This window comes from Myotis yumanensis, unplaced genomic scaffold (assembly GCF_028538775.1).
Source record: "Myotis yumanensis isolate MYYU_CA2020_CCGP unplaced genomic scaffold, mMyoYum1.0.hap1 SCAF_3, whole genome shotgun sequence".
Classification (NCBI taxonomy): Eukaryota; Metazoa; Chordata; class Mammalia; order Chiroptera; family Vespertilionidae; genus Myotis; species Myotis yumanensis.
The window spans coordinates 110774254-110789950 of record NW_027223754.1 but is presented as its reverse complement, the minus strand read 5'-3'; the positions used below and the strand labels follow the sequence as shown (position 1 = coordinate 110789950).

The following is a 15697-nucleotide window of genomic DNA, read 5'->3' as shown; positions in this document are numbered from 1 at the left end:
TGTCTTCTAATAGGCTTATCTGCTGCTTGCTGAGATTATTCCTTATAAATTTTCTACTACTGTGCTCATTTCAAATATTCTGTCCATATCCTTAGGACCCTCATACTCATCACAACAACGGTGTTGTGTTTGGTTTAGCTGATAATGACTGTTATGCTTATATAGCACTGACTATGAATGAGGCCCTGTTTCAAATCCTTTACATATAAGTTTACTCCTTATAACAACACTGTGAGGTAGAGACTATTACCCTCAAAATACAGATAAGGAAACAGAGGCATGAAAAGTTCAAGTAACTTGCCCAAAGTGACACCTAGAGCTAGTAAGTGGCAGAACTGGGATATGAACCCAGGGGCCTGGGTCAGAATTCTTAAAATATATATATTTTATTGATTTTTTACAGAGAGGAAGTGAGAGTGATAGAGAGTTAGAAACATCGATCAGCTGCCTCCTGCACACCCGTTACTGGGGATGTGCCCGCAACCAAGGTACATGCCCTTGACCAGAATCGAACTGGGGACCCTTCAGTCCGCAGGCCGTTGCTCTATCCAGTTAGGGCCGGGTAGGAGTTCTTGAACACTGTGTTATGCTATGTGCGAACACTCCAAAGGTGAAGTCAGGGATGCTGACAGATGTCACCTCTACCCGTGAATATGCTGATATTGAGGAAGCATACTGTGGACTCCAGTCAAAGGGCACTCACCTGAGCCAAACTTGACAACATTTATCTTCTGTTTCTCACCCACCAAGGACAGTGCATATAAGGCAATTTGCTTGGCTTGCAAGAATGTCACACCCTCCATGGAACTGGAGCAGTCGAGACAAATAATCACTTCATTCTCCTCAGCTATATCGGGGTGGGCGATGCCAAGATCTGGATGGAAAACAAGCATGCAGGCCTAAAAGGAGAAAAAGGCGCTGGATTGACACGTCTCATAACTTAAACTGGTCTGGCTTGTTCAAATTGGGAAGCATTTTTGAGTCAAAAGACCACAACATTTTGATCCAAAAACCCACCCACACAATCTCTCTAAACAATGGGCATGTGACTGGGATAGGGTAACAGAGGGTAAAGAATGGCCCCCTATAAACCAGTGAAGACCCGCTGGGCTAAGGCACAGTGCTTCTCCCCAGATCTCTGACTCTAGTGGGAAGGTGCCACTTGCCATGGAACAGCTGGCACAGAAATCTTACAAGCCTCATAGGGTGAGACATAAACACACTAATGTAGACGTGTGTGTTTAATTTAAAACCCATGTACAAAAACCCATGTTTACAGAAAAGATGAATTAAATTGTGCTTATTTCTGTGACTGAAGGGGTTATTGGTTTACCACGCTCAGCTGTGACATTTGGAAGAGAATTTAGTTTATGTGCTACCAATATTTCAGGCACCTCTCTAATGTACAAAGCAAGATATACATAGAGCTAGGGTTTGCAGAATTTGGCATAAACATGTGTCATTTTTATTGGAAAAGTTCTTCTTGTAAAATTTGAAAACATTTTTAGCCAGGTAAGATGATACTATACAAACAAAAAGAGTAAGATTTATTCAACAATAGGAGTTCAAATAAAAAGTAGAATGTGAGAACTGGAGTTTCTAATATATAGTCCATAAACCCCTTAGAGGTCAAAAATAAATATATAATTAATATCTAGAAATTTATATGGTATGAACACTGTCTGCAGAATGAATAAGTAATACGTGTTTTCTCACATATATAATGTACTATTCTAAAAGGAATATGGATACTACTGTGATTACTAAAATATACATAATTATATTTTATTTTATTAATCAACCAATACTTAAAGTACAACCACTATCATGGAAATTTCAATTTTTAAAAATTTTCTCTTAGCCCTGGCCGGGTTGCCCAGTTGGTTAAAGTGTCGTGACAATAAGCAAAGGTTGCAGGTTCCATCCCTGGTCAGGTGGGGCACATACAAGAATCAACCAATGAATGAATAAATAAGTGGAACAACAAATCAATGTTTCTTTTTTTTTTTAAATTAAATCTTTATTGTTCAGATTACATTTGTTCCTCTTCCCCCCCCCCCCCATGACTCCTCTCCTTCCAGTTCCCCGCCCCACCCTCCGCCCTCACTCCCCACCCACTGTCCTCATCCATAGGTGCACGATTTTTGTCCAGTCACTTCCCGCATCTCCCATTCCCCTTCCCCCCCCAAGAATAGTCAGTCCATTCCCTTTCTACGTCCCTGATTCATTATAATCACCAGTTCATTCTGTACATCAGGTTATTTATTCACTTGATTCTTAGATTCACTTGTTGATAGATGCATGTTTGTTGTTCACAATTTGTATCTTTACCTTTTTCTTCTTCCTCTTCTTAAAGGATACCGTTCAGCATTTCGTATAATACTGGTTTAGTGGTCATGAACTCCTTTAGCTTTTCCTTATCTGTGAAGCTCTTTATCTGACCTTCAATTCTGAATGATAGCTTTGCTGGATAAAGTAATCTTGGTTGTAGGTTCTTGGTATTCAGCACTTTGAATATTTCTTGCCATTCCCTTCTGGCCTGCAAAGTTTCTGTTGAGAAATCAGCTGACAGTCGTATGGGTATTCCCTTGTAGGTAATTGAGTCTCTTTCTCTTGCTGCTTTTAAGATTCTCTCTTTGTCTTTTGCTCTTGGCATTTTAATGATGATGTGTCTTGGTGTGGTCCTCTTTGGATTCCTTTTGTTTGGGGTTCCCTGCGCTTCTTGGACCTGTAAGTCCATTTCTTTCACCAGGTGGGGGAAGTTCTCTGCCATTATTTCTTCAAATAGGTTTTCAATATCTTGCTGTCTCTCATCTTCTGGCACTCCTATTATTCTGATGTTGGTACGCTTGTAGCTGTCCCAGAGGCTCCTTACACTATCTTCACACTTTCGGATTCTTTTTTCATTTTGCTTTTCCAGTTGGGTGTTTTTTGCTTCTTCGCATTTCAAATCTTTGGTTTGATTCTTGTGCTCCTCTGGTCTGCTATTGGGTATAATATTCTTTATTTCAAACCATGTATGCTTACTTTCTAGTTTCTTTATCATAGCATCGAGGGTCTCATTAGTTTTCGTGAGGCTCTGCTCAAGTTTATTGCAAGCCCTCAAAATTGCGATTTTTAGCTCCATATCCTCCATTTCTGTCATGTTTTTTTGTCTCCGCATCTTTTATGCTTTCTTGGTGCACCCCCTTGTGGTCTTTGTGCACAGTCTTGTTCTAGTTAAGCCTTAATTGTTGTAGTTAATACTAGAGGGATTTGACCACCAGGTCGACTGGCTGTGAGAATCAGCTGTGTGGAAAACTTCTGTCCTCTGGGGAGGTGCTAATCTAGCCTTTGCCTGAGGCTATCCGGCAAATGGCTCTGCGCAGGGCTTGGGCGGGGCGGGATCAAACAGGGCGGGGGGGAGGGAGCAGCTATGGCTGCTCTCAGTCCGTCCCCAGGGGTTCTGCCTCTCTGTCCCAGCAACCGCTGCAAACCTCGGAGGGACCGTAGCCAGACAGTCCCGCTTCTCCCGTTTGAGTCTGGGTCCCTAGAGACTCGCCCGGATCTGTAGCCCAGAGTCTGAGACTCCCTCCTGATTGAAAACAACAACCTCGCCCTTGGCCACCAGCCCGCTTTACGCGCGCACCACCGTACCTTTAAATTTTCCACACTGCGCCTCCTCTGAGCCTCGTAATGCTGTTGTTTTTCCTTCTAGTTGAAGAGTCTCTCCTCAGCCAGCCTTCCTGTGGTTCTGGTTGATGTCCGTTCCGTCTTTTAGTTGTATTTTTGAAGTGGTTGTTTGTGGCAGCAGTCTCCGGTGTTTACCTATGCCGCCATCTTTGATTCTATCCCAAATCAATGTTTCTCTCTCTCTTTCTCTCTCTTCTCCACCTCTCTTTCTCTCTCAAATCAATTTTAAAAATTAAAATAAATTTCCCTTAGCTTTATTGAGATACAATTGATATATATAATACTGTGCAAAATGAAGATATATAATGTGATGATTTCATACATATATATATTGTGAAATGATCACCAAAATAAGGTAAGTTAGCATGTCCATTACCTCATATAACTATATATATTTTTTGTAATGAAAACATTTAAGATCTATTCTCTTGGCAACTTTCAAGTATATAATTCAGTATTGTTAACTATAGTTATCATGCTGTATATTAGATGCCCAGAACTTATCCTATATAATAAAAGGGTAATATGCAAATTGACCCTAACAGCAGTACGACTGGGAATGACTGGTCACTATGACACACACTGACCACCAGGGTTGCAGACGCTCAATGCAGGAGCTGCCCCCTGGTGGTCAGTGCGCTCCCACAGGGGGAGCTCTGCTCAGCCACAAGCCAGGCTGACGGCTGCCAGCACAGCAGTGGTGGCGGGAGCCTCTCCTGCCTCCTCAGCAGCGCTAAGGATGTCCGACTGCAGCTTAGGCCTGCTCCCCACTGGCAAGTGGACATCCCCCGAGGACTCCCGGGCTGCCAGAGGGATGTCTGACTCCCAGCTTAGGCCCAATCCCCTGGGGACCGGGCCTAAGCCAGCAGGTGGACAGCCCCTGACGGGTCCCAGACTGTGAGAGGGCACAGGCTGGGCTGAGGGACCCCCCTGAGTGCACAAATTTTTGTGCACTGGGCCTCTAGTTCATCTTATAACTAGAAGTTAGTACCATTTGGCTAACATCTCCCCATTTCTACCCCCAGCCCCTGGCAACCACCATTCAACTGTTTCTATGAGCTCAACTTTTTTTCAATTCCATATATAAGTGAGATCATATAGTATTTGTCTTTTTATTTGACTTATTTCATTTAACAAGGTCCATCCATGTTTTTGTAAATGGCAGGATTTCCTTCTCTTTTATGGTTGAATAACTCCTAACTATCTATCTCATTTTTTTCTTTATCCATTCATCTGTTGAGGGACACTTAGATTGTTTTCATGTCTAGATTATTGTGAATAATGCTGCCATGAATACTGAGGTGCAGATATCTCCTTGAGATAGTGATTTTATTTTCTCTGGATCTATGTCCCAAAGTGTGATTGCTTCATACAGTAGTGCTATTTTAAAATTTTTTAGGAACCTCTCAACTGTTTTTCACAGTGGCTGCACCAATTTGCCTTCCCACCAATAATGCACAAGAATTCCCTTTTCTTCCACTTGTCTTTCCAACACTTGTTGTCTTTTGTCTCTTTGATGATAGCCATTCAAACAGGTGTGAGGTGATATCTCTTTGTGGTTTTGATTTGCATTTCCCTTTTGAATGGTAATGTTGTACATTTTTTTTCATGTACCTATGAGCGATTGGTATGTCCTCTTTGGGAAAATGTCTATTCAAGTCCTTTGCCTATTTTTTTTAAAAAACATATTTTATTGATTTTTTACAGAGAGGAAGAGAGAGGGACAGAGAGTCAGAAACATCGATGAGAGAGAACCATCGATCAGCCGCCTCCTGCACACCCCCCACTGGGAATGTGCCCGCAACCAAGGTACATGCCCCTGACCGGAATCGAACCTGGGACCCTTCAGTCTGCCAGCCAACGCTCTATCCACTGAGCCAAACTGGTCAGGGCCCTTTGCCTATTTTTAAATCAGATTATTAGTGTTTTTGCTGTTGAGTTGTATGAGTTTCTTACATATTCTAGATATTAACCCCTCATATGATATATATAGAGTGAAACCTCGGTTCTTGAACTTAATTCATTCTGGAAATCTGTTCAATAAGTGGATTTGTTAAAAAACCAAATCATTTTCCCCCATTAGAAATAATGTAAATGGAATTAATCTGTTCCAGGACCCACAAGTGATTCTTTGTTTTAATCTTTCTTGTTTTTTTTCACACATCACTGCTTCTGAAATACTGTCACCAGCTAACTGCTTTCCATTTATCCAAATCAACAACAGTTTTTCTACCTCTTCAATTGCTTGTGATTGTTGGTTTGTGAGCACTTTCACACCCGTAGCTACATTAGCGCACTTGATGGCCTCTTTCTGTTTTAAAATTGTGCCAATGAGTTCACCAGCAACAAAAGCATTCTCTCCTTTGTTTGTTGTCTGAGAGATACTTTCTGCCATCCTGAGGTATCAGGTATGAAAGGGTTGTCAGGTCCAAAACTGAAGTTTTGGTCAACAACTGAGACATTTTTTCCATGAAACAGAATTGTTTGAGATTAGAGACATTGGAGAACTGAGGTTTGACTGTAGTTTGCAAATATTTTATTCCATTGCATAGGCTGCCTCTTCATTTTGATGATGGTTTCTTTTGTTGTGTAGAAGAAACTTTTTTGTAGTTCCACTTGTTTATTTTTGCTTTTGTTGCTTGTGTTTTTGGTGTCATCCAAAAACTTGTTAGTAAGACCAATGTCAAGGAGCTTCCCCCTATGTTTCCTTCTAGAAGTTATACAGTTTCAGAACTTACATTTAAGCCTTCAATCCATTTTGAGTTACTTCTATGAATGGTGTGATAGGGGTCCAATTTCAAAAGGTATATAGATACCTAGTTTTCCCAAAAGCCACTTATTGAAAAGACTATCCTTTCTTCATTGAGTATTCTTTTTTTAAAAAATATATTTATTGATTTTTTACAGAGAGAAAGGGAGAGAGATAGAGTTAGAAACATCGATCAGCTGCCTCCTGCACATCTCCCACTGGGGATGTGCTCGAAACCCAGGTACATGCCCTTGACCGGAATCGAACCCGGGACCCTTCAGTCCACAGGCCGACGCTCTATCCACTGAGCCAAACCGGTCTTGGCTTCATTGAGTATTCTTGACTCCCTTGTCAAATATTCATTGACTGTATATGCATGGGTTTACTTCTGGGCTCTCAATTCTGTTCCAATGGTCTATGTGTCTTTATAATTATTGTAGCTTTGTAGTATAATGTGAAATCAGAAAGTGTGATAGTTCCAGCTTTGTTCTTCTTTCTCATGATTTCTCTGGCTATTCATGGTGTTTTGTGGTTCCATCATGGGATATCTTTTTATTTCTCTGTGTCTTCTTCAATTTATTTTATCAATGTCTATAGTTCTTAGTGTACAGATCTTCCATCTCCTTGATTAAATTTATTCCTAAGTATTTTATTGTTTTTGATGCTGCTATAAATAGATTGTTTTATTTCTTTTTCAGAAAGTTCAATGTTAGTGTACAGAAATATGACTAATTTTTATATGTTGACCAATTATATGAATGATTTTTATATGTTTGGCGGGCCTTATCTCCAGGGGGTCCCATAGCTGATAGTGCTTAGAGCCAGTTCATTGGCCACATTAGGGTCCACAGCTGGGACCAAGTCTTATATGCCTATTACCTGATGCACAGATGGACCTGACTTCCCCTGGGTCCCATAGCAGAGGGTGCTGATGACAGGTCCAAGCCAGGCCATAGCTAGTTTCTCAGGGATATGAAGCTTCTTTTATTTCATCAACTAGGACCACGGTCAGTGAGTCAGCTACCTGGGTGGGGCCACCCGGGTGCAAAATGACTCTTCTCAGGTCTGGGACTGCACTGGGATTTCACAATCTCCTACCTGGATCTCAAGCCTTTCACACAGGCAGGATGGGTGGGCGGATAGATGCCAAATTATTTTTGATGGGGAAATACATGCAAGGACGTCTTATTCAACCATCTTGCTGATGTCACTTTCAAATTTTATTTTAATAAGAAGAGATTCTTCATCTCAGCCATACAAAATGATTGTATGACCATAAATAATTTTGTATTTGTTTTTACAGTATCAATGTTTAAAAGCTATAAAAACTATACAGGCAAATCAGTGTAATATGTGAAGGCAGATTTTCCTTTTGTTGGGGATTAAGGTAAAAATTACAATCTTTACAAGGAACTAAGCCACATGGGGGTTTTGGTCAAAACCTCAGATGTTTGTCATGCTTGATATCATCAGTATTTTTAGTTGCAGAATCTTGGGGTAGGGAGAGCTCATTTAGTAATGTTAGTTTTCAAGACTAGCAATAATTTACAAGTTTAAATAATTTATTCTGAAATATTTTTTCAATAGTTTTAAGTAAAAAGGACTATACCTCGCTTTCTTTTTCTGGATGTTTTTCAACCCACATTCTTGGGAGATATGCATCAGACAAACCGACGTGGAGAGAAAATCCACTGCTGTCTAAGGAGCTCCCGTCCACAGTGCTAATCACAGCTTTGCAGTCTGTAACCTGCAAACAGCCATGACAACAACGTGAGTAATGGAATAATACTATAGTATCAATATGCATTTCTCTGTCAAGTAGCAAAGCCTTGCACAAGTTATACAACTCCACTAAGAATCAACAATGTAATAACAAATTCCAAAATTATGAACTGTAGGTTTTAGAAGTGTGACCATTATCTTATCATTTATCCTCCTGATATTCTAAAGTTTATATAAATAGTCAAATTTAGGTAAGCTTGAAACAATCTCAAACCCTGGATCCAAAGATGATAGATTTGTGAATTCAGTTAGACTTCTCTGGAGAGAACAGAAAGTATATCAGACGGTCATAACTTAGAATAGCAAAATGAAAAATTCAACAGAAATCTTAGAATTATATCTTCTTTTAAAAATATTTTTTTATAAATATAAAATCCCTTTAAACTTTTAAAAATATTTTTATTTATTGATTTGAGAGAGAGGGAAATGGGGGCAGTAAGAGAGAGAGAGAGAGAGAGAGAGAGAAACATCTATTTGTTGTTCCACTTATTTATGCATTCATTAGTTGCTTCTTGTATGTGCCCTGAACGGAGATCAAATCCACAACCTTAGCATATCAGGATGATGCTCTAACCAACTGAGCTACCCAGCCAGGGCCAATATAAAATTACTTTAAGCCTTGGCCAGTGTGGCTCAGTTGGTTGGGTGTCATCCTATGCACCAGGAGGTTGCAGGCTTGATTCTGGTCAAGGGTACATGCCCAGGTTTCAGACTTGATCCCTTGTAGGGAGTGTGCAGGAGGCAATCAATTGATATTGTGTTCTCACATCAATGTTTCTCTTTCTCTTTCCTTTCCTCTCTTCCTAAACATCAATAAACAATTTTAAAAATCACTTTAAAAATGTAGATGTTAAGATTTAAAGTCATAAAAGCAATGTGGTAACTTATAATGGTCACAAAGTCTTTCCATTGTGGTGCGCTTGCCCCTTTGTAATGTGATTTGCAGCTCCTCCTGTCAGAAGCTCTTCCTCTGCCCTAGGGTCTAGAGCTCGCCATGTGACTTGCTTTGGCCAGTGGGATATCAGCATACATGAGGCAGACAGAGGCTTGAAAAGTGTTGTTTGTGCTACGTAGCCTGCCCTCTTTTGTTGCTACTGTGAAATCTTCTGTTACTATATAAACGAACCTGAGCTCACCTGCTGGATGACAAGAGACACATGGCTATCACGCCAGCTGACACCAGGCCAGGTATGTGTGTGAGACCATTCTAGACCATCTTGTTCCAGGGAAGCCAGTCCAGCAGAGAACTGCCCAGCCATCCCACAAACTATGAGAAATAACACATGCTTGTGGTGTTAAAACACAAAGTTTATTTGTGTTTGTTGTACAGCAAAAGCTATCTGATGCCAAGGACTTCTTCAGGATGGATTATATCTATGTGGTTACCTCCATTCCTAATGCAAAATCCTAAAATTCCCTACATTAAAAGGGATATTGAGAACAAGAGCAAAGATAATAGCAGACAAGCGATGTCAATACATTTAAGAGGATGGAAAATCGATAGTGGCATAGTAAGTGACCTAGCCAAAGTGGAGGAAGCGACCACTGAGTAAGAGTGATGGGCAGCAATATCTGAAAATATACTTATTCTACATGCTGCTCTTGATCCCTTGGTTAGGTACTTAATCCTGTGTTGGAAATCATCTTCCATGACATGGAAGGGCATGGCCTCAGCAGTGGACTCAGTGGTCCTGCAGCAACCTGGGGCAGCTTACACACAGGTGAGGGACTGCAGGAACCAGCGGTCATGAACACACTATGTGCTAAACTGTTGAACCTTCAGGCCCTCTCCCTACCCTAAGAAATCAAGTAGCTGGCACCAAGAAATAGCACCCTATTCTCTCACTAAAGAAAATTAGAGATTTATTACTCAGAGAAATTCAACCAAATGGAATCCAGACCTGGGTATCCTAGACATAATGGAGCATAGGAATACAGGGCTGCAAACTGCACTGAAGTGAGAGGCAGCATCCCAAAACATAGGATCCTTAGTTGCCCTCCCTGTCATACTTTATAAACATCTTAGAGGTGTTCTGAATAACCACAGAAATGGCTAAAACACCATCACAATACTCACCACTAAACACCTGCCAGTGGCCTTTGGTGCAGGCCTTTGGTACACTCACCCCACTCACCTCAGAGCATCTAACTGGCTTTCTCATGTCTCAATTAAAGATGAACACAGACAAGTCATCCAGACATTTGAGGAAAAGCCTCTAACCCAGGGGTGGGGAATGTCCAGTCCATGGGCCATATAAGGCCTGAGAACTCATTTGGTCTGGCCCTGCCAACGCATCAGGAGTGAGTTAATTAAATATTTGACCAAATATAGCAGGCTAATTTTTAAGTGGATAATTTTGTACGGTCTGCGAATGATGTTGTAACCATCCAAATGGCCCTTGGCAGAAAAAAGGTTCCCCACCCCTGCTCTAACCTGACATATGTAGACCAAACAAACAAAAAGCCAGAAGGAACTAAAAGCAAGGAGACACAACACAGAAAATAGCAGGGAAAAAAAAAGTTATAAATGCTTTCAGAGAGATGAAAGAGATGATAATGTATCTGTGAAACACAAAAAATTCTATAAGAGAAATAAATACAGAGGAGCTCCTACAAACAAAAATTTTTGAGAACTAAAATAAACATTTCAGTTGAATTTAGAAAAATCATCCAGAAAAAAACCCAAAAAGACAATAAAATGGGCAATAGGAGATAAACCTAAGAAAATAAGGGTCTCAATCCAGGGGACATCTGACTGAACGGTATTGCAGAATGGTGAAAGAGAGAGGACCAACTTACTTTTTAAAACTATAAAAAATTTTCCCAGAACTCAAGTCCATGAGTTACATACAATGAATGAATATCACATTATTGTGGAATTTCAGAATACCAGAGATAAAAAGATCAGAAATTCTTGCAGAATTAAAAACAAAAACAAAACCCAACATAACAGACTACAGGCAAAGAACGGGAGATAAAAATATCATTTAACTTCTCAAAAGTAACATTAGAAGCTAGAAGACAATGTTTTCAATATTCTAAGAGAAGATGATTTCCAACCAGGATTAAGCACCTCACCAAGAGCAGCACATGGAATAAGGATATCTTCTGACATTGCTGCCCATCCTTCTCTCTCTCTCTCTCTCTCTCTCTCTCTCTCTCTCTCTCTTATAGCAAAGGTGAAGATTTATTAAAGAACAAGCACCCCCTCCCCATGTGGGGAGGGGGAAAGGGTCCCCCATTCTTCTCTTTTTAAAAAAAATATATTTTTATTGATTTCAGAGAGGAAGGGAGAAGGAGAGAAAGATAGTAACTGCTGCCCATCCCTCTTACTCAGGAAGGAAATGAGGTTGTATTCTGCCAAATAGAGAGAACAGAACAAGAAAGGGGATAAAGATAAAACCCCTACAAAAATGAAGAGTCAAGGGAGGCCCTCTGATAACAGCTGTCCCACAGTAGCCAAGCTGGATGGAGTGAAGAGAAGAGGCAGGGTGTCTGTCAGAGGGGACATAAATTAATGGATTCTCTGAAGCATTCAAGAGGAGTTTTAATCTATGTGTTAGCATATGTGAAGAATTGTCCTAGACGTTTGTAAGCAAATGAAAAACGCAATTTTCCCCAGGAAAATACTACATAAAAAGGTAAAAACAGCCAAACCGGTTTGGCTTAGTGGATAGAGCGTCAGCCTGCGGACTGAAGGGTCCCAGGTTCGATTCTGGTCAAGGGCATGTACCTTGGTTGTGGGCACATCCCCAGTAGGGGGTGTGCAGGAGGCAGCTGATCGATGTCTCTCATCGATGTTTCTAACTCTCTATCCCTCTCCCTTCTTCTCTGTAAAAAATCAATAAAAAAAATATATATATTTTAAAAAAAGGTAAAAACAAAAGAATATATAATCATAATACATTTCTTGGTTCAATAGTGAACATCATTTAACAGTCATAATAATGTAACATTGACTTGATTTAACCAAACATTGTAATATAACTTTAGGAATGAAGGGGAGAGAAAAAGTGGAGTGTGAGGGGAGTGCAGAGGTAAGGGACTTAAATTTTCATATACCATAACAAGAAGTCAAAAAAAAATTTTCTGAAACAGATGAATCAAGAACAAGCAGCAAAAAACATTTTACTTAAAACCTTGGAGGCCACCAGGAAAGAGCTAAAATATGAAAGTAGTTCACTGTCTTGGGACTGCTGCTGCTTTTAAGAAGCTGTCTTTAGTATCATTTCACTTTTTAGACCTTGTGCATGTCTTCTTTTATAACATAAAATTAATCCTATCTAATAAAAGACAAAAAGGGTAATTAACCGTACCTCTGCTATGCTTCCCATTGGCTAATCAGGGTGATATGCAAATTAACCGCCAACAAAGATGGCAGTTAATTTGCATACGCAGGCTCCAAGCGGTGGAGTGAAGCCAAACAGCCCCGAAGCTGCTGAGCTGCGAGGCCTCACCGCCCGGGATCAGCAGAGCCGCGAGACCTCCCGGCACCGGGTTCAGCGGAGCTGCGAGGCCTCCAGGCCCCTGGAGCAGCGTGACAGGGGCGGTGCCGCAACCCACAGATCGGCCCTGCTCTGTGGGTGACAGGGGGTGGCACCCCAACCCCCGATCTGCCCTGCTCTGTGCATGACAGGGGGCGGCACTTCAACCCACTGGTCGGCCCTGCTCTGTGGGTGACAGGGGGCAGCACCCCAACCCCTGATCGGCCCTGCCCTGAGCGTGTCAGGGGGCAGCGCCCCAACTCCCGGATCAGCCCTACTCTGTGCGTGAAAGGGGGGAGCTCCCCAACCCCCAGATCGGCCCTGCTCTGTGTGTGACAGGAGACGGCGCCCAACCCCCTGATCAGCCGGCTCTGTGCGTGACAGGGGGCAGCACCCCAACCCCCTGATCCGAGGCTCTGTGTGTGACAGGGGGCGGCACCGCAACCCCCTCCCCCCATCAGCCCTGCTCTGTGCATGACAGAGGGCGGCACCCCAACTCCCCAATCGACCCTGCTCTGAGCCTGACCAGGGGCTGCACCTAGGGATTGGGCCTGCCCTCTGCCACCCAGAAGCGGGCCTAAGCCAGCAGGTCGTTATCCCCCAAGGGGTCCCAGACTGTGAGAGGGCAGAAGTGGGGCTGAGGGACATCCCCCACCCTGCCAGTGCACAAATTTTTGTGCACCAGGCCTCTAGTGTTAAAATAAGAGCCCTTAAGAAATAAAGCAAAGATTTACTAACCTTTTTTTTCAGTTCATGTGTATCACTAGAAATGAATTCAATCACATATGGCATCTCAATAGACATACTCAGAGAGAAGCTACCAAAAACAAAGAAAGTTGTCTTAGTCTAATATCTTAATATTAAACAGCTACCTGTGTTTGTTTTACATAATTTTAAATGAAAATTTAAGCCATAAAAAAACAAATGCCCATTGTATGATTAATTGTCAGGTTTTATATTTTAGGTACTAACCTTTGCTGTGTTCCTATTTCCTTTATACAAATCTTCTCCACTGTATCCTGTTAAAAACACACACACACACATATGTATAAGTATCAAGTTTTATAGTAAGACTCAACTGAATGTAATGTCACCAAGGCCACAACCTACAGCAGCAATGAGACCTGGTCTCACTTTGCAGCAGGGAGACATTGACCATTTGTTCATGGAATGACAGTGAGTTCTAAAAGGTAACTGATAATCAGAAAAATTTATGACCTTTCCAACTATATATACACACAAACACGCATGTACATATACACACAATTTATAAATACACACAGAGTAGGAAGTCTGAATAGATATAAACCAAAGTGTCAACCAGTAGCTTTGGGCTACTATGTCTGGCGATGGAATTAAGGATGGTTTGAATTTTCCTCTTTGTCCTAGCTTGTTTGGCTCAGTGGATAGCGTGTTGGCTTGTGAACCAAAGGGTCCCAGGTTCAATTCCAGTCAAGGGCACATACTTGGTTGCAGGCTCCTCCCTGGCCCGGGTCCTGGTCAGGGCTCCTACAGGACGCAACCAATCAATGTGTTTCTCTCACCATCGATGTTTCTGTCTGTCTTTCCCTCTCTCTTCTACTCTCTCTAAAAATCAATGGAAAAATATCCTTGGGTGAGGATTAACCAAAAAAACAAAAACACTTTTCCTCTTTGGCTTATTTGTATACTGTGGGCTTCTCTGAATTCTTAACGATGAACATATAACATAGACACGAACTTTTTAAAGTGACTAAACAGAATAAAAATATGCCCATTATGCATATTTGTCTTTATTCTTTTTGTTTTACAAACATTATATGGAAACTTTGCATTATATGCATTTTTTACTCCTTATGCATAAATCACACACACATACACACACACACACACACACACACACAAAGGGTTCTTTAAATCTTATCTTAAGCACACGAACCTGGGTGTTTTCGTTCAAAGCTTTGTCCTGTTGCCAGGGTGCGACGGTGGCGGGCATGAAGAAGACGGCCACAGTACCTTGGATGCTGAGTTCCGTGATGTAGGTTATTTTGATAAGAACCTTAGCCTTGGGGGGTAAGTTTCCAACACTTACAGTAAAGACATCCTGAGACAGAAATACATTACTTAGCTTGTGACTCAAATGCATATCCACTCTATGCTAGTTAACCCTATTACATGAACTACTAGAATTTCAACCTGCTAGATTCTTCCTCAGAAAACAAGAATAGAGCCTACAAGCCAAGCACTGGTGGTGTAAATGGGGACTCTTTTTTAAAAATATATATTTATTGATATCAGAGAGGAAGGGAGAGGGAGAGAGAGATAGAAACATCAATGATGAGAGAGAGTCATTGATCGGCTGCCTCCTGCACACCCCCAACCGGGGATCGAGCCACAAGACAGACACGTGCCCTTGACTGGAATCGAACCCAGGACCTTTCAGTCCACAGGCTGATGCTCTATCCACTGAGCCAAACCAGCCAGGGCTAAATGGGGATTCTTAAAGCCACTCCCCAGTGGTGGGACGGGGTGATGTCTGAAAGGAGCACAGGGAGAGGAGGTCCCTTGGCAGCAGGACCTGTCTGTACTAGGGAACATCACCCAGTAGCCTCTCCACCCCAGAGGCCCCACATGCATGGCTCTGAGCAGGGACCCCCTCCATGCTGCCCTTCCTGAAAGAGCTATGGAGGCCTCTCTGACCTCCTCAGCCTCCAATACCAGTTCCACCAGCGGCTGTAGAACCAGAGCAGTTTACACTGAGTTTGGCCTTCACATAATTCTTTTCCCCTATAGTAAATTTATCACTTTATTTTTTAGAGAGAGGTATTTCACTTTCTTTCAATGGAATATCGATAATCACTGCATAAAGACAACCTCATGACTATTTATGGCTAGATGTATTTTTTTCTGATACACAGAGAACCTCTTAACCTCCCAACCATATCCTCCATTCTACTTGACCATGTTGCCATGAAAATGGAACATGTTTAGATGAGGAGTGTATAACATTAATAATTAGACAGATTTAAGG

General features: G+C 41.7%; 1 protein-coding gene across 2 annotated transcripts in view; it reads right to left on the bottom strand.

Moving 5' to 3' along the window:
* Window positions 1-15697, bottom strand: part of PARP4 (poly(ADP-ribose) polymerase family member 4) — a 125666-nt gene that overhangs the window by 47599 nt on the left and 62370 nt on the right. For both annotated transcript variants that reach the window (XM_070409358.1, XM_070409357.1), the window contains exons 18-22: window positions 14606-14770; window positions 13660-13706; window positions 13426-13504; window positions 8031-8168; window positions 704-899 (exon numbers count right to left, since the gene is read on the bottom strand). In XM_070409358.1, the coding sequence (XP_070265459.1) occupies window positions 704-899; window positions 8031-8168; window positions 13426-13504; window positions 13660-13706; window positions 14606-14770 (625 nt within the window). The remainder of the gene's footprint in view (window positions 1-703; window positions 900-8030; window positions 8169-13425; window positions 13505-13659; window positions 13707-14605; window positions 14771-15697) is intronic.